Source organism: Vicia villosa, linkage group LG6 (genome assembly GCF_029867415.1).
Source record: "Vicia villosa cultivar HV-30 ecotype Madison, WI linkage group LG6, Vvil1.0, whole genome shotgun sequence".
Lineage (NCBI taxonomy): Eukaryota > Viridiplantae > Streptophyta > Magnoliopsida > Fabales > Fabaceae > Vicia > Vicia villosa.
In genome coordinates, this window is record NC_081185.1 from 69,268,756 (window position 1) to 69,292,376 (window position 23,621).

The 23,621-nt window shown below is 36.8% G+C and overlaps 1 protein-coding gene across 1 annotated transcript; it reads left to right on the forward strand.

The window, feature by feature from the left end:
- The first annotated feature begins 238 nt into the window (after positions 1 to 238).
- On the forward strand, positions 239 to 23,416 carry LOC131613825 (equilibrative nucleotide transporter 3-like). The gene is made up of 8 exons (XM_058885464.1): positions 239 to 584; positions 20,302 to 20,444; positions 20,551 to 20,620; positions 22,342 to 22,404; positions 22,492 to 22,629; positions 22,725 to 22,832; positions 22,935 to 23,107; positions 23,228 to 23,416. The coding sequence occupies exons 1-8, from the start codon at positions 239 to 241 to the stop codon at positions 23,414 to 23,416; spliced, it is 1,230 nt and encodes a 409-aa protein (XP_058741447.1).
- The last annotated feature ends 205 nt before the right edge of the window (positions 23,417 to 23,621 follow it).

Below are 23,621 nucleotides of genomic sequence, written 5' to 3' on the forward strand. Positions count from 1 at the left end.
CAGCAAGATGATGAAAGAGTTATGTGGTGAGTTCAAGATTGAGCATCACAATTCCTCTCCCTACCATCCTAAGATGAATGGAGCGATAGAAGCGGCTAACAAGAATATTAAGAAGATTGTCCAGAAAATGGTTGTGACTTACAAGGATTGGCACGAAATGCTCCCTCTTGCTCTGCATAGGTACCGTACTACAGTTCATACTTCGACCGGGGCAACACCTTTCTCCTTGGTATACGGCATGGAAGCCGTACTCCCGATAGAGGTTGAGATTCCCTCCTTAAGGATCCTAATGGAAGCCAAGTTATCAGAAGTTGAATGGTGCCAAGCTAGATACGACCAGTTGAATCTTATTGAAGAGAAAAGAATGACTGCTTTGTGTCATGGTCAGCTTTACCTAGAAAGAATGAAGAGAGCTTTAGACAAGAAAGTCAGACCTCGAAGATTTAAGGAAGGCGATCTCGTGCTCAAGAAGATATTACCTCTTCAACCAGATGCCAGGGGAAAATGGGCTCCCAATTATGAAGGCCCATATGTTGTTAAGAGAGTCTTCTCAGGTGGTGCTTTGACTCTTACGACTATGGATGGTTAAGAATTTCCACGTCCCGTGAATACCGATATGGTCAAGAAATACTTCGCCTAAAGAAATAAAAAAGAAAGAAGCTCGCTAAGTTGAAAACCCGAAAGGGCGACTTAGAAAAAAATGAGCGTTTCGGTGGAGTGAAAACCTGAAAGGGCGGTCCAGGCAAAAATTAGAGACAACAAAAGAAAAGGAAAACACCCCGATGAATTGAAAACCTGCAAAGGAAATTCATGCAAAAATTAGGGAATATGACAAGTGTTGCACCCCAAAATTTGCCCTCTTTCTCCGTGCTCTAAGTTATCAAGGACATTTATTTCGTCGCTTAAAAATCAAGAAAAATAGTAACGAGCTTCTCATCTGAGTGTTTGAATTTGTGGAGATTCGATTGAGGTTAATTGGCTTATATGTTGAGGTTTCCCCTACGTCTCGAATACTTTCTTCCTCAAGGATTCTTCAATGTGTAACACCCCATAAAATTCTTTATTTAATTTAAGTAATTTTTGGATTAAATATTAGAATTATTTGAGTTAACTGAGAAAAATGGAAATAATGAGGCTAATGGGCCAGTGTCGCTTGTAGTAGAAGGGGGGGTGTCAGTGGTGAAGCCCATTACTAATGATAAGCTTATTTTCATAAAATAGAAAAATAAAGGAATTGTGGAAAAGAGGAATAGAACTAAGGAGAAGAGAAGAGTCTGAACGTGAAAAGAGAAGAGAGCGGAGAAGTGCGACCCGAGGAAGAGCGAAGAATCAACCTTCAGGTAAGGGGGGACTCTTCCGTTTATCTTCTATTATGGGATTATAGGTAGTATGATAGAATTTGATCGTGTTATTCGGATCAATTGGGTTATGCTTAGGTTGTAGAAATGTTAGGTTTTTGGGAGAATTGATTTATAATGATTGTATTGATCATGTATGGTGATAATTGGATGGTTGAATGTATTATAAATGCGTTATAATATGTGTTATTTCACTGTATGCGAAATCTGGTTGGAATGAGATTGGTTTGGTAGTGATTAGGTGAAAGAGGGACGAAATCGCAGGCTGTTTTCTGCTATTCGGAGTTCTGGAAAATCGCTAGTTCGCGCCGCGTCCAGGAGTTGGCGCCGCGAACTGCTTGGCAGAAGGCCAGGAAGTTCTGTTGTGTTCAGTACGCGCCGCGAGTATATGGCCGCGCCGCGAAGGCGTAGTTCCTTCTCGTTCCGCGCCGCGAAACCTTGTTTGCGCCGCGAAGGCGTAGTTCCGATTCGTTCCGCGCCGCGAATGTGTGTGGCGCCGCGTGCTGTTAGTTGTTGCGACAGGCCGTTTTGAAAAGTTTAAAAATGTGTAACTTTTAAACCGTAAACCGGATTTTGGTGCCGTTTCGAGTACAGTGAAGCTAATCAAATAATTTATATACTCAAATGGTGTTTTGAGTTGTGGCTTGAATTATTTTTAAAACACCCGATCTTATTTGTTTGTGGCGGGATATGTTTATAGGTACACTAATGAATGTTTTACCTGTATGATGTTGTGGTTATAACTGGTGTTTATTGTACATGTATTGTTGGCGTGAAATGCGTGTTTTATTAATCATTATGACATTGATCGATTTATGTGGGTGATGAGCATGTTATGGTTGATGCATGCATTCATAATCATTATGTGGCTGGTCCTTGACGATGGTGGATCAGTGGTAGCTAATTCCCATTGTGTGGAATTAGTGAGTGGGTGTTACCATATCCTTGACGATGGTGGGTCGGTGAGTTGGGTTATCCCCGATTTTGGTACCACATGCATGTAGTTGCATTGCATTAGGCTGTTTTGCTATTATAACATGAATGGAAGATTGTCCAATGTTATAATATGTGTTAATTCGGTTGTTTGCTTACTGATTGTATGGTTTGAATCTGATCATAACTGTGATTGGGTGAATGGCATGTGAAATGATATTTTATTATCTATATCTTATAACATTAGTTAAATGTAAATGAGACTCACCCTTACTGTTGTTATTTTTCAGATTGAGGAGTAGCTCTCGTACTTGGTGAGGATTAGCTCGTCAAGTAGTTCGTTAGGGTCAGTTGGGTCGGTGTCATGCTCTGGTCGTGTAACACTGGGGGCGTCGTTTAGAGTTGCTTGTTAAACTCTTTTTATTTTGGATGGATTGTTATGTTGATGTTTTAAGTCTGTGACTTGGCTGTTTGTTATTTAGATGTTAAAGATAATTCCGCTGTGTTAAACATGATGATCTGAATAAATTTGGTTGACGTTCTCTTTTATGGCATGACATGAGTATTATTGTTTAATTATTTGGAATTTGTAATGCCCTTTTTCATGTTTACTCTGATTATTGTATATTATTTATGCGGGGTATTAGAAGGGTGTTACAATAGTGGTATCAGAGCATAGTCGGTCGTTTGAGTCAGAGTCTTAGTGTCGGTTGACCCCTCGTATGCGATTAGTGTAAGATTGACACTGTCGATACTTCTTGTTCTAATAAATATTGTTTGACATTTAGCAGAACAATGGCCGGAAGAGGAGGAAGGAACGACGACGCGATTGCTGAGGCTCTCGGTATGATTGCTGGTGTGTTGGGAGGGAATGCCAATGGAGCTGGAATTGGTGCTGACAGGCAGCTGAACAGTTTTCAGAGGAACAACCCTCCGTTGTTCAAAGGCACTCACGATCCCGAAGGCGCCCAGAAGTGGCTGAAGGAAATTGAAAGGATCTTCCGGGTGATTGATTGTGACGGAAATCTGAAGGTGAGATATGGTACTCACATGCTGTCTGAAGAAGCTGATGATTGGTGGATGGCTAGTAGGGACGAACTGCAAGCTGCAGGTATTGCAATCACTTGGGCTGTGTTCAAGAGAGAATTCTTGCGGAGGTACTTTCCTGAGGATGTTAGAGGCAGGAAAGAGATTGAATTTTTGGAGCTGACACAAGGTAACATGACTGTGCCGGAGTATGCGTCCAAGTTTGTTGAGCTGGCAAAGTATTATGTCCACTACAATAATGATGAGGCTAGCGAGTTCTCGAAGTGTGTTGAGTTTGAGAATGGTCTCCGTGATGAGATTAAACAGGGTATCAGATACCAGAGGATTCGCAGGTTTGTCGATTTGGTTGACTGCAGCCGAATCTTTGAAGAGGACAATATTAAACTGAAGTCGTCACACTCTCGCGAGTTAGTGGACAGGAAATGGAAAAAGCATATGGATCGTGGTAAGCCATATGGTAAGGGTAACCAGAAAGCTGGAGGCTGGAAGAAGCCTAGTGGGGGAGACTCTAGTGCCCCTATTAAGTGCTTCAAGTGTGGAGAACCTGGACATCGCATTCACGAGTGCAAAAGTGAGGAAAAGAAGTGCTATAGATGTGGAAAGGCAGGTCACATTGCTATTGAGTGCAAAGGGAATACTGTAACTTGTTTCAACTGCGGGGAAGAAGGTCATATTAGTCCTAAGTGTCCTAAGCCGAAGAAGAATCAAGCTGGTGGTAAGGTGTTCGCCTTATCTGGTTCAGAGACTACTCCAGAGGATCGGTTGATTAAAGGTACGTATTTTATCCATGGCACTCGTTTAATTGCAATAATAGATACTGGAGCAACTCACTCGTTTATTTCATTGGATTGTGCTAAACGACTGAATTTGGAAATATCTGAGATTAATGGAAGTATGATCATTGACACTCCTGCGTCGGGTTCAGTGACTACTTCGTTTGCTTGTATGAACTGTCCAATTGATATTTTTGGTAGAGAATTCGGAATGGACTTAGTGTGCCTTCTGTTGGAACAACTGGATGTTATCCTGGGCATGAATTGGTTGCAATTTAACCGGGTTCATATCAACTGTTTCACGAAAACGGTTATTTTTCCTGAAGATGTCAGTGTTGAGGACTTAGAGTTGACGGCTAGACAAGTGGATAAAGCAATGAAGGACGGAGCTGCCGTGTTTATGTTGATTGCGTCCATGGAAGTGAAAAAGAAAGCAGTGAGTAGTGACTTACCGGTAGTATGTGAATTTCCGGAAGTTTTCCCAGAAGATGTAAGAGAATTACCGCCAGAGAGGGAGGTGGATTTTGCTATTGAATTAATTCCTGGGACTAGTCCTGTGTCGATGGCACCTTATCGTATGTCGGCATCGGAATTGACTGAGTTGAAGAGTCAATTGGAAGAGTTACTTGAGAAGAAATTTATTCGTCCTAGTGTCTCACCGTGGGGTGCACCGGTGTTACTAGTGAAGAAGAAGGAAGGTTCAATGAGGTTGTGTGTGGATTACAGACAACTGAACAAGGTTACTATCAAGAATCGGTATCCCTTGCCGAGGATTGATGATTTGATGGATCAACTAGTTGGGGCGTGTGTGTTCAGCAAAATTGACTTGAGGTCGGGATATCATCAGATTCGGGTGAAGACGGACGATATTCAGAAAACGGCATTTAGAATGAGGTATGGTCATTACGAATATACAGTGATGCCATTTGGAGTAACCAATGCGCCGGGGGTTTTCATGGAGTATATGAATAGGATCTTCCATCCTTATCTGGATCAGTTCGTAGTAGTATTTATTGATGATATTTTAATATATTCTAAGAATGAAGAAGAGCATGCGGATCATCTTAGAGTGGTATTGGAACTATTAAAGGAAAAGAAACTCTATGCAAAACTGTCAAAGTGTGAGTTCTGGTTAAATGAAGTGAGCTTTCTTGGGCATGTAATTTCTAAGGATGGTATTGCCGTTGACCCAACGAAAGTAGAAGCAGTGTCTCAGTGGGAAGCTCCGAGGTCAGTTTCCGAAATCCGTAGTTTCCTTGGTCTTGCGGGTTACTATAGAAAGTTCATTGAAGGTTTCTCAAAGTTAGCGTTGCCGTTAACTAAGTTGACTAGGAAGGGTCAAGCTTTTGTTTGGGATTCGAAATGTGAAGAAGGATTCCAAGAGTTGAAGAAGAGGTTGACTAGTGCGCCGATTTTGATTTTGCCGAATCCGGCGGAATCTTTTGTTGTTTATTGTGATGCTTCGTTGTCGGGATTAGGAGGTGTACTAATGCAGAATCAACAGGTAGTCGCTTATGCGTCGAGACAACTCAAAGTGCATGAGAGAAACTATCCGACTCATGACTTAGAGTTGGCAGCAGTGGTATTTGTGTTGAAATTGTGGAGGCATTACCTATATGGTTCAAGGTTTGAAGTATTTAGTGATCACAAGAGTTTGAAGTATCTCTTTGACCAAAAAGAGCTGAATATGAGACAAAGAAGATGGTTAGAATTTCTCAAGGACTATGATTTTGAACTGAATTATCATCCGGGTAAAGCAAATGTTGTTGCCGATGCATTGTGTAGGAAGTCCTTGCATATGTCTATGCTGATGGTGAGAGAATTGGATTTAATTGAACAATTCCGAGATTTGAGTTTAGTATGTGAAGACACTCCTACCAGTGTTAAATTGGGTATGCTGAAGCTGACTAGTGGTATTCTTGAGGAAATCCGAGAAGGTCAGAAGACTGATGTAGAGTTAGTTGATAAGTTGACTCTGATTAACCAAGATAAAGGAGGTGAATTCAGAATCGACGAGAATGGTATAATGAGGTTTGGTAATCGTGTTTGTGTTCCTGATGTTGCCGAATTGAGGAAGAGTATTCTTGAAGAAGGACATCGTAGCGGATTGAGTATTCATCCTGGTGCTACCAAGATGTATCATGACCTAAAGAAGCTGTTTTGGTGGCCTGGAATGAAAAAGGAAATAGCTGAATTTGTCTACGCTTGTTTGACTTGCCAGAAGTCGAAGATTGAGCATCAGAAACCGTATGGAGCTATGCAAACGTTATTTATTCCAGAATGGAAGTGGGATAGTATATCTATGGATTTTGTTTCAGGTTTGCCGAGGACGGTGAAGAATTGTGAAGCTATTTGGGTTATTGTGGACAGGTTGACAAAGTCTGCTCACTTTATACCAATGAGAATGGATTACCCAATGGAGAAGCTGGCTCAATTGTATATTGAGAAGATAGTGAGTTTACATGGTATTTCTTCGAGTATCGTGTCAGATAGAGATCCAAGGTTTACATCCAGATTCTGGGAAGGTTTGCAGAAGGCTTTGGGTACTAAGCTGAGATTAAGTTCTGCTTATCATCCACAGACGGATGGACAGACAGAAAGAACTATTCAATCACTAGAAGATTTGTTGCGTGCTTGTGTGTTGGAAAAGGGCGGTGCTTGGGATAGTTATCTACCCTTGATCGAATATACTTACAATAATAGTTTTCACCCGAGTATTGGTATGGCTCCGTTTGAAGCTTTGTATGGTCGGAGGTGTAGAACGCCTTTATGTTGGTACGAATCTGGCGAAAGTGCTGTGATTGGGCCGGAAATTGTTCAGGAGACAACAGAAAGGATTAAGATGATTCAGGAGAAGATGAAGACTTCTCAGAGTCGTCAGAAGAGTTATCATGATAAAAGAAGGAGGACACTTGAATTTCAAGAAGGAGATCATGTGTTCTTGAGGGTGACTCCTACAACTGGTGTTGGTAGAGCACTGAAGTCAAGGAAGTTGACTCCGCGTTTTATTGGTCCGTTTCAAATTACGGAGAGGGTTGGAGAAGTAGCGTATCGCATTGCGTTGCCACCGACACTTGCGAATCTGCATGATGTATTCCATGTGTCGCAGTTGAGGAAGTACATTGCTGATCCATCTCATGTGATCCAAGTCGATGATGTACAGGTAAAGGATAATCTGACAGTTGAAACTTTTCCTATGAGGATTGAAGATCGGGAGGTGAAACAATTGCGTGGCAAGGAGATAGCATTAGTCAGAGTAGCTTGGGGAGGACCAGCCGGTGGAAATGTTACGTGGGAATTAGAGAGCCAGATGAAGGACTCCTACCCGGAACTCTTTGCCTAAGGTATGTTTTCGAGGACGAAAACTTTTCTAGTGGGGGAGAGTTGTAACACCCCATAAAATTCTTTATTTAATTTAAGTAATTTTTGGATTAAATAGTAGAATTATTTGAGTTAACTAAGAAAAATGGAAATAATGAGGCTAATGGGCCAGTGTCACTTGTAGTAGAAGGGGGGGTGTCAGTGGTGAAGCCCGTTACTAATGATAAGCTTATTTTCATAAAATAGAAAAATAAAGGAATTGTGGAAAAGAGGAATAGAACTAAGGAGAAGAGAAGAGTCTGAACGTGAAAAGAGAAGAGGAGCGGAGAAGTGCGACACGAGGAAGAGCGAAGAATCAACCTTCAGGTAAGGGGGGACTCTTCCGTTTATCTTCTATTATGGGATTATAGGTAGTATGATAGAATTTGATCGTGTTATTCGGATCAATTGGGTTATGCTTAGGTTGTAGAAATGTTAGGTTTTTGGGAGAATTGATTTATAATGATTGTATTGATCATGTATGGTGATAATTGGATGGTTGAATGTATTATAAATGCGTTATAATATGTGTTATTTCACTGTATGCGAAATCTGGTTGGAATGAGATTGGTTTGGTAGTGATTCGGTGAAAGAGGGACGAAATCGCAGGCTGTTTTCTGCTATTCGGAGTTCTGGAAATCGCCAGTTGGCGCCGCGTCCAGGAGTTGGCGCCGCGAACTGCTTGGCAGAAGGCCAGGAAGTTCTGTTGTGTTCAGTACGCGCCGCGAGTATATGGCCGCGCCGCGAAGGCGTAGTTCCTTCTCGTTCCGCGCCGCGAAACCTTGTTTGCGCCGCGAAGGCGTAGTTCCGATTCGTTCCACGCTGCGAATGTGTGTGGCGCCGCGTGCTGTTAGTTGTTGCGACAGGCCGTTTTGAAAAGTTTAAAAATGTGTAACTTTTAAACCGTAAACCGGATTTTGGTGCCGTTTCGAGTACAGTGAAGCTAATCAAATAATTTATATACTCAAATGGTGTTTTGAGTTGTGGCTTGAATTATTTTTAAAACACCCGATCTTATTTGTTTGTGGCGGGATATGTTTATAGGTACACTAATGAATGTTTTACCTGTATGATGTTGTGGTTATAACTGGTGTTTATTGTACATGTATTGTTGGCGTGAAATGCGTGTTTTATTAATGATTATGACATTGATCAATTTATGTGGGTGATGAGCATGTTATGGTTGATGCATGCATTCATAATCATTATGTGGCTGGTCCTTGACGATGGTGGATCAGTGGTAGCTAATTCCCATTGTGTGGAATTAGTGAGTGGGTGTTACCGTATCCTTGACGATGGTGGGTCGGTGAGTTGGGTTATCCCCGATTTTGGTACCACATGCATGTAGTTGCATTGCATTAGGCTGTTTTGCTATTATAACATGAATGGAAGATTGTCCAATGTTATAATATGTGTTAATTCGGTTGTTTACTTACTGATTGTATGGTTTGAATCTGATCATAACTGTGATTGGGTGAATGGCATGTGAAATGATATTTTATTATCTATATCTTATAACATTAGTTAAATGTGAATGAGACTCACCCTTACTGTTGTTATTTTTCAGATTGAGGAGTAGCTCTCTTGGTGAGGATTAGCTCGTCAAGTAGTTTGTTAGGGTCAGTTGGGTCCGTGTCATGCTCTGGTCGTGTAACACTGGGGGCGTCGTTTAGAGTTGCTTGTTAAACTCTTTTTATTTTGGATTGATTGTTATGTTGATGTTTTAAGTCTGTGACTTGGCTGTTTGTTATTCAGATGTTAAAGATAATTCCGCTGTGTTAAACATGATGATCTGAATAAATTTGGTTGACGTTCTCTTTTATGGCATGACATGAGTATTATTGTTTAATTATTTGGAAGTTGTAATGCCCTTTTTCATGTTTACTCTGATTATTGTTTATTATTTATGCGGGGTATTAGAAGGGTGTTACACAATGCATTGTTGTTGTGGTGTTCTGAAATACAAGATAAGGTGAAATTTTATTAAGTAAGCCAAGTTTTCTTGAGACGCTAGTTGATTGGAGTTTATGCATTGAGATTTGAAGTGAGTTAAATAACAATCGATTTTTATTCATTCCACGTGTCATTGGTTTGAGAAGGAAATTAGAATTCGAAGTGAGAGTCCATTTAAGTTTCGAGTTTCAAGTATGTTCAATACAAGAAAAAATTCATTTGACAAAGTCCATACAATTCCAATCCAAATATCACAAACAAAAATAATCAAATATCCATTACACCATTCCATCTTTGAGTCGTGTTCCACTTTGTTTGTGGGATACGAACTTCTTCCCGACGGGATTCATCTGATCTCTCATTCATTGAGATGTATATTCTTGCAATGTCTGTATTGTGTTTCTCTCGCAGGTTATTTGTGTGGTTATGCTCGACGTGTACCACCAGTCGTGCGTGATTTATTTTCACGACGATGCTTTCGTGACTTTGCTTGATGCTAGCTTACGCGAAGTATTCCGGACTTCTTTGCTTTCTCTTGCTAGCTCATTGCGGATTTACTATCCGCTCGGTACCGCTCCTTGTCCCTTTTACTCTTTCGCGCACCATATCTTGCCATGAGAAGTAGGGTAGGTGTAACAACCCTTACTAACCCCGCGGCAATTTTAAAACAATTGTTCAGAGTACATGAAATAAGGGTGCCACAATTCATAATAAATAAACATCAATCAGTCATGTCATGCATTCACTGAGGTAATCATCATAATTTAAAACGTTTCATGTTCACACAGCGGAAATTTATCAAAAACGGACTAAGTTTAACATCTTTAAAACTTATCCTTCAAAACATCAAAAACATAACTAGAGTCATAATCATAAACTCTAAACAATCGCGTCCCCAGTGTTACAACTATCAGAGCATGACACCTGACGCTAACTAAGACCCTGACTCATGAGCTAATCCTCACCGAGTCGAACAGCCGCTATCCTCAATCTGAAAATGACAACATGTAAGGGTGAGTCTCATCATAATTAACAAATGTTATAAGGTTATAAAGCAATAACACATCACAGTTGTATCGTTCACCCAATTGTTTCATAAACAGACATTCAAAACAATCAAACAACAATCAACACATCATCAGCATTTACAACACTGGAATACATCCAATCATGTTATAAAGTATGCATATGTATGAACTGAAACTATGCATGTGGTACCAACATCATCAAATGGGAATAACCCATGACCGATCCAACATCGTCTAAGACACGGCCCTGCTAGCACAGATTCCACACAATGGGAATCATGCCCTTCACTGATCCAACACACCCTTATGGATACAGTATCCTCAATGAACATGAATGAATGCAACATATATAACATACTTATACCACCATCATCGTCAATCATCAACATCATCATCATCATTCAAGTATGTTCATATATATTTAACATCATTCAATCACAATTCCATCATCATCATATACAAAACATACACATATTTGCACCAATCATCATATTCAATAAGAATAGCATACGTGTATTTTCATCATTTTAAAACCATTCAATCATCATCATATAGGTTATCCTATAAGGTTCGTTTAGCTCGAAACGGCACATCAACGGACCAACAGTTAAAAAGTTATGCATCTTTGAACTTTTAAAATATCTCAAAAACCAACAGCACGCGGCGCCATCCTCAGTTCAGGGCGCGAACTGAGCGTCCCAAGAATTCCTTGGCTCCCTGCCAAGCTGTTCGCGGCGCAAACATCCACACGCGGCGCGAAGCGAGGAAAAGTTACGCCTTCGCGGCGCGAACACAGGTACGCGGCGCGACCTGAGCGTATCACAACTTCCTGGCACTCTGCCCACCTGTTCGCGGCGCCAACCCTATGTATGCGGCGCGAACTGGCGATTTCAGAAACCCCAACCTGCAGAAAACAACATTCTACACATTCCAAACACACCCAATTCATACCAGTACGAACCTAGGGAATTAGAATGCACAAACCACACAAAATACATCTCAAAATACACCAATTACACATCAATTGAGACCATAACAACGCAAACATCATAGATTCAAACATAGAGATCAAACATCACACAATTGACTCAATCCCTAAACCTATCATATGACTCAATCGAACCGAATTCCACATCTATTCAGTATTATCAACCCCTAACCCGATAATAGATGATAATTAGACAAGTCCCCCTTTACCTTAGCCAAATTCTTGAATTGGTTCCTCTTCCTCTTTGGTTCTCCTTCACGTTCTTCAGCTCCTCTTCTCACAGCTTCTGGTTTTCACGTTCTAATTTTTCCCTTCTCCTCTTGTTTTCCTTTATTTTATGAAAAACTTAAAATTAGAAATGGGCTCTTACACAATTACACCCCCCACTTTACTAATTCCACCGCATGGCCCAATAACTTAACATTTTATTATTTTTCCACATAATTCAACAAAATGTTAATTTCCCATAGTTAATTTAAAACTTGATTAAATTAATTAAATAAGAATTTTCGGGATGTTACAGTAGGCATGCAGCATCATATTTGCCATGAGAATTAGGACCTGGGCATTCATCTGGCCAAGCCCTCGAAAAAGGCTCTGTTTTTGTTTGTTTATTATTTCCAGTCTATTTTTCTTGTGCACCCGTCTCTGAGGACTTTCCCCGTGGACGGGAGCTTCGGAGGACTTTCCTAGTTAGCTAGAACGTTTATTGTTTGTCTTGTTCACCCGTCTCGGAGGACTTTCCTCGTGGACGGTGGCTTTGGAGGACTTTCCCCGTTAGCTAGAACATTTATTTTTTGTCTTGTTCACCCGTCTCGGAGGACTTTCCCCGTGGACGGTAGCTTCGGAGGACTTTCCCCGTTAGCTAGAACATTTGTTTTCAGTTATTTTCTTGTTCAACCGTCTCGGAGGACTTTCCCCATGGACGGTGGCTTCGGAGGACTTTCCCCGTTAGCTAGAACGTCTCCCCAGTTCCCAGGTCGCTACTTTGGTAGTTTGTTTGATTTACGAGCCAAGCTCATTTCTTTGTTGCATTTGCATTGATTGCTACTTCGGTAGTTTGTTTGTTTCTCGAGCGGAGCTCGATTGTATGCCATATGGTTGTGATGCTTGTTCACTTTCTTCTTATCTGCTATGCCTGTTAGTATGATATCTTTGTGATGCTTGTTCACTACCTTCTTATCTGCGATGCCTGTTCGTATGATATCTTTGTGATGCTTGTTCACACACTAACATTCGTGTATGCGTGTTACATGTTGTTTGCGATGCCTGTTCGCATTTTTATTCGTGATACTTGTTCACACTTGCACATGTATGCTTGTTACATGTTGTTTGCGATCCTTGATCGCGTTATCACTTGTGATGCATGTTCACACACTCACATTCGTGTATGCCTGTTACATGTATGTTTTTTGTTTGCGATGCCTGCTCGCATGTTCTTATCTGTGATGCCTGTTCACATGCCATGTTTGCTATGATCTTTGTGACGCTCCTTGTTTGCATGCTCCCTTAGGGTGCTCGGTTCCGTTTCTCTAGGAGACGCGAATCGAGATAGAAACAGAAACTTTTGGGCCGAACTACAGCACTCTGATTTCTCCACTGCACATTGGAGGTACGTAGGCACAGGGTACAGAGACCCTAACGAGTGAATTTTTCTTTTTTTGTTGTTATTTTGTTCGACCTTTTCTTCTTATCTTGTTTGCCTATTATTTGCGTGTTCCTGTTATCTTGTATATCCTTCCATCGCATGTTTCCCTTTGCACATAGCATGATACAAACACACACACACCCTTAGATTAGAAAATTAGCAAGAATGGATCCTGTGGAGTACCACAGACGTGAGGGGTGCTAATACCTTCCCCTCACGTAACAGACACCCTTACCCGTTCTCTGAGACTTATGCTATTATTTGGTTTTTTACGATATTTTCCATTCCTAGCGTGGGATAAATATATGTTCGATGGCGACTTCATTGTTATTTATTTCGATATTTTTCCAGTTGCTTCAACAAGTAACCACATCCGGTACCAGTTGACCATCCCGAAGATTTTATGAAGACTCTCAACCGACGTCAGCGTACGCGTTATATTCAAAAGTTGATAGGGAGACTAGTGATCATTGTACTTCAATGTACCCTTTCCTGAAAAAGTTACCATTTTTCAAACTTTGTAATCCATGGAGTTTTGCCGTTCGCAGACTGCTATTCCATTAATGAAAATTTGAGCCTTATCTCATTTCTTGGAATTCTTATTTTTATTCCATCTTGCAAAATTTTGTTTTTAAAATTAACGGATTTGAAACAAAGTCAAAAGTTGTTTTTCAAAATAAAAAGGTAGAATATTTTCTTAAGACTCTTGAACACAGAGGTAAATGTTGATCCTGGATTCCCAGGAGAGTCGGTTCTCGAAACAAGAAATGGAAGCACCGACATATTTATTCCTACAAAACAGCTAGGTCTTGACACAAGTTGTCTCTAGCCAAAGATAGGTTTTTTTCTCGAAATATGTTCCCCTTTTCAACGGGTTTTTTTCTCGGAATGAATCCTTTGATAATGAAGATTGGTTTGAAGAGTATTATCTTCCCCCGCATGAATTGCACCCCCAACGGAAGATATTATTGACCATCATGCGAGTATATACCCTGGTGTTGTCATTTCCCAACATGGTCATCTTATTATACGTTTGTTTTGTCAGTATGCACATAACACTCACTTATGCATTCATGCATCATATATTCATGCACGTTATTTACAACTTGTTGATATGATAAGCTTATTATTTCCCAAGCAATGTATTTACTCCTTCCCTTTAAGCGTTAGCTTTAGGCAGAAAGACCCTTAATTTTTATGTTTCCCTAGAGATTTTGTTCTTCATGGGAAGATCTTGTTTCAGCTTATTCACCTATCTGTAGATAGGATGAACCCCCATTTTGAGCTTGTTCCTCAAATGGGAAGTGTCTTGTTTGGTGTTTCATTCCAACTCAGCCTTGGACTGAACTTTGTCTCCAGTAGATATGATTATTTGGACCAGCGAATCCTGGATTCTCAGAGTGCATTTATTTTGCACGATTGAAGACCTGATATTTTCAAACATGAACCTGTTTGTGGTTCCCCAGAAAGTTGGATTTATATCCCCAGCAAATACTATTGTAGTATTACTTGACAAACAAATAATCGTCTCTTTATTTAAGTAGCTTGTGTGTCCCCAATTTCCTTCTTGAAAAAAGATGACAGTCTCTACGGAGCAAGAAAAATATTTCCAGCAAAAGAAGTATGGGAATGATAGAAGTTTCACGATAGATGGTTGGCCTTCTCAAGATGATGAAGACAGCCTGTTGAAGAACCTACTTGTGTGAATGATTAGTCTCTTGGTGTAAGAAGACAGTTCACGATAGAAGATTCACCGTAGATAATGAAGACAGTCTATTGAAGAACCTGAAGATTATTATGAATGGTTAGTCTCTCCAGCGTCGAGACAGTTCATGTTGAAGTTATTTACAAATGGTTAGTCTCTCCAGAGTCAAGATAGTTCATGTTTAAGTTATTTATGAATGGTTAGTCTCCCCAACGTCGAGACAGTTCATGTTGAAGTTAATTATGAATGGTTAGTCTCTCCAACATTGAGACAGTTCATGTTAAAGTTATTATGAATGGTTGGTCTCTCCAGCGTCGGGGCAGTTCATATTGAAGTTTATTATCCCTTGTGAATGGTGAGTCTCCCCAGCGTATGAGACAGTTCATTAAGAAAGCCTATTGATTTCATTCCCCAGCATGAGAATGCAGCTTGTGGAGAAGGTTAAACCCTGTCCTGTAAAATCTTGAGTTTACCAAAGTCTGTTGCGTCGCTCATTTTCCAAGTGTCAGGGGCTGTCTACCCTATGTCCCCAGTAGATCTGTCTCCTTCCTCCAAGTTTAAACGAAGGATGTTGTTTGTTTATTCCATAAAAATAAAAAAATATGTTTTTTTCATATCATGCATGTGGGCTCTCAGGGTCCAAAATTGTGCTATCTGTTATATTTAAGTTTCTCCTACCGTGCTAAGATGAAGATTCCACCTCCCCACATTAGGTATCAGGAACTTAAATAAGGACATCTGTTACACCCAAATTTTTGACCACTGATATCCCACCATAGCCTAAATATTAGGATCATCATTGTCATCATTATCATCATGCATTTATCATTTGCTAACCAAAAATACAAAAAAGTTGTTGTTTGTTACTTGTGTCCTAAGACATGAGACTGGTCAAGAGGAAGCTAAGCAAACTAAGGTTTTGAGGCCCATAAAGAAATTCAACATTATTCTATTATTCAAAGGGTTCTCCAATCAAAACTAAGGTCCAAAGATGGGTCAATCCAAGATCAATCACCTTCAAGTTCATCAGAAGCCCCAATTAGGGTTTTTGACCTAATTTTTATGGAGGGTTAACTTTTAATCAGGAGATGGTTCCAAGACTCAAAATATGATTCAAGGGCATCCAAATCAACATCATAGTCCATTCATATCATTCATTTGAAGAGGAGACATTGATTCATTAGGAAATCACAAAACTGCAGTTCATTTAGAAAAAGTCAATCGTGCAAGTCAACCTTTGAGTTTTGAGAAAAATAGTCAACTATGGACTTTTAAGGATCCAAATCATCATCATATGGATATTGAAGACATTTGATCAAAGAAAATTCAAAGAATTCATCATGAATAAAAAAGTCAACAAAATTCAAATTAGGGTTTTTGAGTGTATTTTGACCTAATTCATGGATCTCCAAATTTTGCCTACACACTCAAAAATCTCCCAACATGAAAGTTGTAGATCTTGGCAAAACAAATAACTTATCACATTAGAACTTTTTTCAAAAAGTGATTATTTTGAGAGATATGGAAATAAGAAGATAACTTTCAAAAGACTTAGAGAAATTTTCAAGTGTTTTACTTGGATTTTTTCTTAACTTTATGGCCATGTTTTCTCAATGATCCAAAAAGAGTTTGAGGAAACTTTTAACTAATCATATGAAGTATGTAGCAAGGGCTTTCCAAAGAGCTAAGTAGCATGAAAATCCATGGCTCCATTCATGAGATATGATTTTGTCAATATGGCACCATAAACACTTGAAAAGGAAGAAGAACATGAAGAAAGTGAAGAAGTTATGAACCAAACTTGTTCAAATTTGAAAGATTCATTTCTTGCAGCCCATATAACTTGTTCAAAGCACCATAATCAGAAGATTACACTTGCTTTTGAGCTATAATCCAAGTTTTTAAGCCATTATCCAATTGATCATTCCATTAGTGGCACAAAGTTAACACTTTCATTCTAGTAAAGTTAGCTTTATGCACAAAGTCCACTCCTTGAGCCACTACAATGTCTCTTCTGCATCAAAAGAAATATAAAACCCACAAGCAAGCCTCTAAGATCAAATCAAAACTTTGCAAGCATGCTTAAAGCTTTGTACCTCACCATTGAAACCATAACTTTCTCAGTTCTTCACAAACAAGCAAGATGGTACACAAGTCACATGTGAACTTAAAAATCTAAACTTTTGCCATCCACAAACCCTAATTCTTGCCTATAAATAGAGGACCTTGCCTCTTGGATCATTTACACCAGAATTCTCCAAGTCACTACCTCACTTGAGATTCTCTTTTCTTACTTCTTGCATTTTCATAGTGATTTTGAGTTCCACAAGTTATGGGTGTCAAACAAGAGTTTGAACAACTTCTAAATACCATTTAGAAGCTGTCCATACCTTCCTTAACCTACCAAAAGGTCTATAACCAAAAATCATCATTTTCACTCCATTTTTAAAGCTTTTAAGCTCATAACATGCCATAATCCAAACCAAACACTTCCAAACCAAACCAACAGTCCTAATAGCTTCTATTTGCCATATTGAAGCTATTTAGAACCCCTAAACACAAGCCAAACACACAAAATTCAAAATAAACCTTCAAATTTTCACTTTCATGAACCTTTGAACCAAAGTTTGGAATTTGAGTTTTACTCGTGCATTTTAAGGCTTTTTGAGTTTGATAGCTTATAAACATCACATAGAAGCTATCTAAACTTCTATTTTGCATCTGGAACATCATTTCCATAGCTAACTCACCATAATTTTTTTAGTTTCAAGTGGAATTCAAGTTTGTAGTTGCAGGTACAATTAAGGAGTTTTAAGCATCCCAAAAGCTTCCCCGAGGTCCATAGAAGCTAATTGAATACTTGAGGCATTCCCAGGTCCACTTAATCACTCTGCTCGACCCCATTTTCAGAGGTATGTAACTCAAATTCGTGCTCCCTCAAAAGGTGCTCAATTCATGTGCTTCTTGTTACCAAAATGATCTATTTTACATGATGATTAATAGCCATAAGGTTTTGATCATTGATTGTTCATATTAAGTGTTTAATTTTAAATTTCAATTTTAGGGTTCATCAGTGAATCTCAGAAATTCTCATGATTGATTGTGTTTTAGTTATTGTTAATTATATGGGTGAGTTCATGTTCAAAAACGGATCAGAATACACTTTTACTTTGTTCAGTTTGGTCAAGAAATGAAGGATTTATGTTTTTGAGCCATGGCCATTGTTGTTGTTGTGTTTACGTTTTTGGTTGAACGAAAAAGATGATGGTTTTGGCGCCATCTCTTCAGTTTTAAAAACAATCTCTCTTTACTTTTATTGCAATGCGTTTAATAAACGAATACATCGTTTAGTTCAGATGGAAAGGCTTGTGTGTTTGTGTGCACGTCCATAGGGTATGGGGTTCGATTCCCCCTCGCCCCAGACCTTTTGATTTTATTTTCTTTATGTTTTGCATTCTCTTGTTTTCACATATATTGATCTGATTGCATTGTCATATCACCATACGCGCGTAGATGGCTTGGTGTTAGTTTTGTATGGTAAACCTAAGGTCCTGGGTTCAAACCCTTGTGACCACATTCCCTAATTTTTTTATCTCTTGTTTTTTTAGTATTTTACTAAAATTTCAAATATCATTAAAAATAGGAAAATTACTCTTTTTAGTCCCTTATTTTTTGTGTGTTTCATTTAATTAGTGTATTTTCATACCATGTTAAAAAATCACAAAAATATTTATTTATCATCATTTTAAAATTAATCAAAAACAAGTCTTTTAATATATGAAAAATCTACAAAAATATGTTACCTTTTGAATATTTTTCTAAAGTGACTTAGTATAATTTTGTTAATACTTGTTTAGTGTTAGGTTAGAGTGTCCTTCACTTATCTATGTACCCTTAGACCATATCTCTTAATGAAATTGGTATTTACAATTAAAATTAATTAGGTTTAGGTGTATGTTTCAAAACCCTAATTTCTAAAACCCTTTAGGTTTAAAACCCTAACCAAAAAATTTGCAACATTTTGATCTTTGTTTATCCATTATTATCTTTGTACATACTTGTTGATTTCAATCCGTGCCTTGTACTTAAATGTTTATTTGTCTTGTACATATACTTGTTGATTCTATATCCATATGATTTGTACTTATTGATATATTTTGTTTATCTAACCCAATGTTTAATCATCACATTAAGCATTCATCATTCATACATGATTTTAATCCAAGGGTTTAGATACATTCATCTCTTGCTTGTTAATACTCACTTGTTTGTTCTTGTACATACATGAGGTATTTATTGTTAATTGTTTAAGCTTAATGTTTTATCCAAAGGATGGGAATGATATTGACTAAGTTGTTAAGGTACTTAAATTCTTTTCCAATATCTTTTATGTTTGTGCTAAGTATTTTAAAGCTTTTCACTTGTTTATGGTTTAGTATTGTTAAATCTTAACCAAACCCTTTTGTTTTGAAACCTTGGTATTAAGAGTAGAATTATTCCCGGTGAAACTATTCTTAATCCATTGATCTTGTTTTAAACCTTGGTGTTAAGAGATGAATTATTCCCGGTGAAACTTCTTTTAACCCATTAACCTTGTATTTTAAAGCTTGGTCCTTATTTGATTTGTTTTAAATTTTTTAAGTATTTTAAAGCTTAACCTTTTAAACTTATTAGGTATTTTAAAGCCTAATCCCTTTTCCAAAATTGTTAAGTATTTTAAAGCTTAACCTTTTAAACTTATTAGGTATTTTAAAGCCTTATCTTCTTTTAAACTTGTTAAGTATTTTAAAGCTTAACCCTCTTTTAAAAACTCGTGAGTATTTTAAAGCTCACACCCAAAAATATTTTGGCCACTTTGGCCCCCTTTTTTCCTTTTTAAAAGAGGAACTACAAAAGCTCTGACTTCCCTATTGCACTTAAGGGGTATGTAGGCCTAAGATGCGATATCTTATCGAGCTCACTTTCAAAACATTCTTTTCCCATCCCCACCTTCTATTTCAACAAGTTTTTTCACATAGTTTTTTCACAAAAAAGGTTATTTATAAACAAAAGATAATAACAAAAAAACAAAGAGGTTCCCATGGAGTACCATGGATATGATGGGTGCTTAAAACCTTCCCCTTGTATAACAAACCCTCCGTAGCCATAACTCTGATAAGTTTATTAGTTTTGATTTTAAAAACATATGTGGGTCGCTCTTTCACCCATTCCTTTTTGAAAATAATAAAGCGCGGTGGCGACTCTGTTAAAATGAGCTAAGTCTTCCCATGACTCTAGTCTCCCCAATTTCACCGCTACAGATAGACATTTCACTTGGATCATCTTCTTTTGAATTACTCTTTAAAGAGTGTGATTACTTGGCTGTTGTTTTAGGCTTCTTATTCTGAGCCATTTCACTCACTTAATAGAGTTTTTTTAACATTCCTGTCCATCATGCATGCTTTTTTTCCCTCTTATTGCATTTTCTTCTTTACTTCTTACATTCAATTTTTAATTTTCTTTTGACAGGGAAATATCTTGCTATTGTTGTTTGCTGGATTCTCGGTAACGGATTCCTCTTTGCATGGAAAAACATGCTTACCATTCAGGACTACTATGTCTACTTGTTTCCGATAATCTATCGCTATTTATGTTTACTTTTTGTTAGACAAGTTATTAAATGTCAATTACTTTGAAAATGCATTAGTGCGGTATTTGTTCCTGTCGAGATTTTGGACGGTCTGTTGTGGCATATCAGTGACTAATTATTTGATACAGGATTCTCTTTTTCTACTTATCAGGATTAGGGGTGGCGAAATGGATGGAATGGATGGATATGGATTAGATGGTTAATGGATGGACCAAACATATCCATCCATTAAAGAATAAAATCCATCCAATCCATCCATTATCTTATTTCTAATGGATGGATATCCATCCATCCAAACAATAATTAAAAAATATTTAACTTGTATTTTTTTTACCAGACTTCTTTGTTTTGTGTCTTTTTTTATGTTTGTGTTTCTCTTGTTGTGTAATAGTGGAAAAAAAATGTTTTCTATGTATAGTTTTGATGTTTTTGTTTTTCTAGTTGAGAAATAATTTGAGAAAAAGAAGAAAAATGTTAGCTTTGTATTGGTTAACTTTTGTATTTCTCTAGTGGTGTAATAGTTGGTGAAAAAGAAGAAACATATTTACTTTTTGTCGTTTAAATGTTATCTTTTTTTTTTAATCAAGAAATTATAGTAAATGTTATCTTTTTTTTAATCAAGAAATTATAGTAAATGTTATCTTTTTGTTGTTTAAATATTTGTATATTCCTTAATTACATATTAGTGAGAGAGAAAAGAATAGAATATTTTACTTTGTATTCTTTTAATGTATTTGTGTTTTTTGTTCGTGGAATAGTTAGAAAAAACATAACAAAAATATTCTGTTTTACCTAAAAAATTTAAGAAAACTGTTTTCACACTACATGAGTATAGAAGAGTATATTTATGTTTGTAGAAGTTATTAATTTATAATCTTACATTTAAACTAATTTAACTAATGTGAACATAGTAAAAAAACAAAATAGGTCGAATAACTATAGTCATCCCATCTTTCACATTATGTCTTCTTTGACCTGGACGTGAATATTGTAATATATTAAATTTTAATAAATAAATATAAAGATTGAACATGTGACTCGTTCTCGTGTGTCCGATTGCGCGCAAAGACTATAATTTTAAAAGATATATTACCTTTTTGTTGTCTAAAATCATGTGCTCATATTTATAGAATATCTCCTTACAACTTTATGCAACTTTATTGGTAATTTAATGACATACAACTTGTTTATATAAAAATATAAAGTTTGATAAAGAGTGAAAAAGAAAGAAATAAGAAAGTGCATTGAAGATATATGGTACCTGCTATTTTTCCCTTTCGATTGTTGATCTAAATATTTTTAGATGATGCCTACAAAATATTAATATTTATATGCGAGAAATATTATATTAGTGGTCTAAAATGTTTCATTAGATGGAGAGATTATATATTGTTGATGCACGTATTTTTAAAAATTGTGTAATTTTTATATATGAGAGAAAAATTACTATTTATCTAAGTGATTTTTGTAAACGATACCTAAAAAAAAAAATTGTAAATGGAAAAAAATTAATTTCTTATCTAAATATTTTTATGTTCAAAATATTGTATTTAGGATTTAAAATTAATTTCTTATCTAAATATTAATAAATTATGTTTGGTTAAATTGGTCAACAATTTATTTTATTCAATGAATCATTCTACAATATATTATAAAATTTATTTCAAATCCTTTTATTAATAAAACTATAACTTATTTATATAAATTCCTTTTATTTAAAATTTTAAATTTATCAGCCTTTTCTTAGGTCTTCAATGTGTTCTCTTTTTTGAAATTTCAATATAAAATAAATATATTATGCAATTAATGTGCGCACGCACGACTTTCTTTCTAGTTTACTATATAGTTGTTTACGGTCATTTACAATGTCAAAAGAAATAAGTAACTTTAATAATTGAAAATCGAAATAAAAAGTATAGTAAATACAAGGCTCAGAAATCTTATTGGATATTCTTTTTTTTTCTTTACCACCTTGTTGGTGCATATAGAAAGTCATCCCACAATTCAATTTTATTTGTGAATTTTCATTCTTTTATGATGATTTTAATTTTATTTTTTCAATTAATTTGTTGTTTTCAACTTATCAACAAACGGTAAAGGTGGAGTTGGACCATTCGTATGCACCAGTGGTCTTTTTGGAGTTGTCGATGCCCATGTTCAAGGTGGAATGATGGGTGACTTATTCTACATGAACCCTAAATTCATTACGGTTAACTCAATGGTATAATGTCTTTTTTTCTGAATGTTACTCATTTATATAAGCAAATATCACTCATTTATTAAATTTCAATTTTATTCATATGGTCGTTTCTAGCTAGGGTGGCTGCCTTTGGCGCACTTACCTCTACTCTGAGGATATTAACAAAATCTATTTTCGAAAAATCTAAAGACGGCCTTAGAAGAGGAGCTAGTGAGTGTAACATTTCATTTTCTGTTATTATATAGATTATATCTATTTTTAGTTAATTGCTGTAAAAATATAATAATTATGACAATTTTAAATTCATTGCAGCTACGTTCTTAATGATATCATCAGTGTTTGAACATGTATGTTTATTGTTGTATGCCTTTGTATTTCCAAACATACCGATTGTCGAGTACTATCGCAAAAAAGCAGCATCTGAAGGAGACATAGTAGTTTCAGCCGACGTTGATTCTAGTGGCATCCAAAGAAGACCCAACCAAGTACTTATTCGTCATTCTTTAAATAGTTTCTATTAGGACTAGAATATTCATAATGTGTATTATTATGAATCATTTATATGCAATAAGAATTTCACTTTATCCTTTTTTTTTTATTTTTAGAATGATGGTTCTGCAATTCAAGAAAAGAAGGGAAATAAACAATTGTTAATGGAAAATAATGATTATCTACTTGATATGTTTATGATATATGGGTTGACATTTTCTATTTATCCTGGATTCCTTTCTGAAGATACTGGAGCACATAATAATTTCTATCTTTGTCATCTTACTATTTCAAATTATGAATGATTGGTTGGAAAATTTTAGTTTTATAAATAATCTGTTATCTTTGTAGTACTTTTGCATTGATAAATTGATAAATACTTTGTACATTATATTTCACGTAATAAAAATGATAATTCCACAAAACTATTTTCATTGTGTTGTTATAATGTTTGTTTTTTTCCAAGTTGTACAACAGTGAGAGATTAAAAATAATTTAATGTATAAAATA

Coding starts and splice junctions, on each gene's coding strand:
- LOC131613825 (XM_058885464.1), top strand. CDS start 239: ATGGAAGCCGTACTCCCGATAGAGGTTGAGATTCCCTCCTTAAGGATC. Junction 22,630..22,724: donor CATGAACCCTAAATTCATTA/CGGTTAACTCAA, acceptor TTTTATTCATAT/GGTCGTTTCTAGCTAGGGTG. Junction 23,108..23,227: donor TCCAAAGAAGACCCAACCAA/GTACTTATTCGT, acceptor TTTTATTTTTAG/AATGATGGTTCTGCAATTCA.